At 37.8% G+C, this 3,480-nt stretch overlaps 1 protein-coding gene across 2 annotated transcripts in view; it reads right to left on the bottom strand.

Annotated features, from left to right (window-relative positions):
- Positions 1-444: 444 nt before the first annotated feature.
- LOC119617645 overlaps positions 445-3,480 on the bottom strand; it is a 15,890-nt gene continuing 12,854 nt past the window's right edge. For both annotated transcript variants that reach the window (XM_037979296.1, XM_037979297.1), the window contains exon 2: positions 445-2,521. In XM_037979296.1, coding sequence (XP_037835224.1) covers positions 2,369-2,521 — 153 coding nt within the window. In that variant the 3' untranslated portion in view covers positions 445-2,368. The remainder of the gene's footprint in view (positions 2,522-3,480) is intronic.

Raw genomic sequence — 3,480 nt, 5'->3', positions numbered from 1 at the left:
ACTAGAATAAAAATTAAATGTAAACTGTGTGTGTTAGGGTTAGAATCTATAGTTTTGTTTCTGGTATGTTGTTTTTAAAGAAAAGTTGAGTTTCTGACAAATTTGTTTATTATTTATGATATTGGTCAATATTAATAGCATTTTAATCAGATTCTATTTGCTAATGTATGAGCAAAGGGCAGGAGACTGAGGCTCAGTTATAAATATTTTCAACTGCACTTGTTTTATTCTAGTTTGCCTTAGAGGCTTCGTGCTGCAAATGGATCTATTTAAAATTTCTTTACCCTTCCTATCTGTAAAAAAGCAAAGTTGCTTACAGAAAATGGAAACAATTGTGTCACCAGCATTATTCAGTGGCTAATTTGTGAGTCTGGCGGTTTAAACTGATAAAGCTTTCATATGCACAAACCGCTTTCTGTTTTGCATTTTTCCAGTCTGCTGAGAAATGTGGCATCATTGTCTTTGTATAACCAGATGTAGTGAAAAAAAATAAAGTCAGTCTGAGTGATTCACAAGAGCCCATGAATTAAACATACAGGTGCTCAGCTGGAGGCATGTGGATCAAACCAAGCATGCTCATGAGGAGAAAATTATGTTGATTACCTAATGAAATGTGACAGTATGAGACAATTAAAGAACTCAGAGTATTAACACAGGAGCTTATTTAGACTAGAGATGGCTTAATTCCATTCAGTTTAGTTTTTAAATCTTATTATTCTAATTTTTTTTAGCAAAAACACAATATCCATGTGCTCATGAAAAAAAATCCAAATCTTTACAATCTTTTCTTGAATGTCTATCTTTTTAATTTCTAATGTTAACTCAGTTGTTCATTGGGGGGAACTCGGAGTAGAGCCACTGTTCCTCTGCATAAAACAGGAGTCAGTTAAGGTGGTTCAAGCATCTGATTTGGATGGACCTGTTGCCTTCAGGACAGATGGAAATTAACTATGTGCTTTGTATTGTGTAACTTCAACCAGGTACTTTGAATTGTGTGAAACAGCAACAGGCACAAAAGGTAGTTTCCAAATAAACCTTTTTTAAAACAAGAATTATTGAAATGCAACTTAAACTTGGTATTTCTGGTTGACTTTCTGTGTGTTTAGGTGCCTGGTCAATGAGAAAACTGAACAACTGTGTCCCCATCTATCACACTGCAATTTAGCTAAATATTTGCAAAACTGACCAAGTCATAATCATTTTTGTGTTAGCTGTGGCAGCCACTTCGAATCAGGTTGACTCCAAAACCTAATCAGTTGAAGTTGTGCATCTAATGACCACTTTCTGAGATTTTTATTGAAATATGTCAAGTGGTTTATGAAATGCTTTGGTAACATGACAAACACAAGCGCACACACAGGCATAAACATTATCAAATACTTTGGTGACAGGGGATAAAACAGGATACAGTAAAAGATGGAACCTTTGAGCAATATTATTCTATTCTGGAGCACAAGATACATTCAAGTTCATAAAAACTGTAATGGAAGTCTTTCTATGCTGCTTTGATAATGACATCAGCTTGGAGCACATCCAGCTGTGTGACCCCTATTGAGCATTTTTGAGGTATAACGATACCTAGGCTCAAATCTAACAAAATTTGGCCTTAAGGTTTTGTTAATGTCTAGTTTGGGATTTCTAAAAAAAAAAAAAAAAAAAAAAAAAAAAGAGGTCTGCACTTAGCTGAAAAACAAACCAACCAAGAGACATGAATGGTACCAACGAGGGTTCATACTCAGGTTGTCTGATTGATTCCAGTGCATCAGAAATCCAACTACACCAAACAGACACTTACTGGCAGCACTGTTACAATTTGGCAATTGAGGCCGATGCCCTTCCTCGAACCTGCAACCTCCTCAGGATTACAAGACCGTGGCACTGACCACCAGGCCACCACCAGAGATGTGTGTCATCTCTGGACAGATATTCTTATACATAAGGTATTCAGTTTCCCCATAATAATCCCCAGACCAATTAAAACAAATGAAAAATAAGTCCAAATCAACAGTCTGAGCAACCAATCAGATTTGGAGTTGTGGTTAGGGTTACCTTTGGACCAGCCTTGATATTCTAGCTAACCCTGTGGTTCATTTTATTAGGAGCTGGCACACTATCGTCGGCTTTCTGAAGATGGAAACCGGTGGATATCGGTTTGATAATGTCCATGATGTTGACATGAACCAGAGTTTTTGTCATTGGAGCGGCACTGAGAACCAGACACGGAGACAGCATAAAAAGGTAAGCATTTTTATTTACAGTGGAAGAACACCCAGGAGGATCTGCAACAGCATAAAGGAGCAAGGCAAGTCTCGGGTACAGGACGGTTAGTTTCAGCTAGGTGAGGTTCTTGAGACTAATGATCGTTGTCTTACAGATCCGATGGGGCGTCACAGTGTGGAGGCGAAGCAGGGGTAATCCAAGACGAAGAGGTTTCCAGAAATCCAGGATCAGGTAAGTCCACCGGGCAGTTCGCAAAGGTAAGTTCCAGGTCCCAAAAAACAGCAAACAAGGGCAGCATAACCTGAAGCAAAGGGTAAGCACAAAAAGCAAGGTTAACATAACCATAAGCTTAGGAATAGCGCTGAACAGGCTGCAGCTCTAACCCATAAGGCATGATGCTCCAGCAAAGATCTGGAACCAACTGGAGGCTTAAATACCGGTGCTGCTCATTAGCTGGAATCTGCTTCAGCTGAGAAGGAAAGGTTAGTGGAACTGCCAACAGGGCAGAGACAAAACTCCTGATTCCCACAGATGAAAGATTTCCCCTCCATTTAGGAATGAAGCTCCTCCCTTACAGCTCATCACCACTTCTAGCTGGATCCTTGCCCAGCTAACTGAAAGGAAATTAAACAATACTAATCCTAAACTAGAATCTGGATTGCACCTTTTACAGATATTAGACACTCTTCAGATTTATTTTCGGATTGGTTGTGAGCAATGAAACCCTCTTTTTTCATTTTTAAAAATACAGATTTCATAAATCTCAGACTGTTTTCACATATTTTCATTATAGAATAATTTTAAACCAGATTTTGAACAAGAGCTTAACTAATTCCAAATGTCAAAGATTATGTGAAATATCCTTTCAACTGCTTAACCTGAAGCTAGGAATTGAGTGGAAGTTTTTCAAAAGTGATGTGGCTCTCCTGATACACATTCTTTTATTGCTTTGTTTATATATACACTTCTGATCAAAATCTTAAGACCAGTCAAAAAATTGCAAGAATTTGCATTTTGCACTATTGGATCTTAAGAAGGTTCTAAGTAGAGCTTCACAATGTTAAAAGCTTCACAATGTTAAAAGAAGAAATCAGGGGAATTAATTAAAAACTGCATTTACACTCAAACATGATTTTTTCAGCTGATCAAAAGTTTAAGACCATAGCTCAAAAAAACCTGGAAACCCCCCAAAACAGAAATCAAAGTGTCAAAAAAAAGGACTCAGTAAGGAGTAGCTCCACCATTCTTGTTGATGACTTC

Source organism: Kryptolebias marmoratus, linkage group LG14 (genome assembly GCF_001649575.2).
Source record: "Kryptolebias marmoratus isolate JLee-2015 linkage group LG14, ASM164957v2, whole genome shotgun sequence".
NCBI lineage: Eukaryota > Metazoa > Chordata > Actinopteri > Cyprinodontiformes > Rivulidae > Kryptolebias > Kryptolebias marmoratus.
The sequence above is the reverse complement of the archived record's forward strand: the minus strand, read 5'-3'. Positions and strand labels throughout refer to the sequence as shown.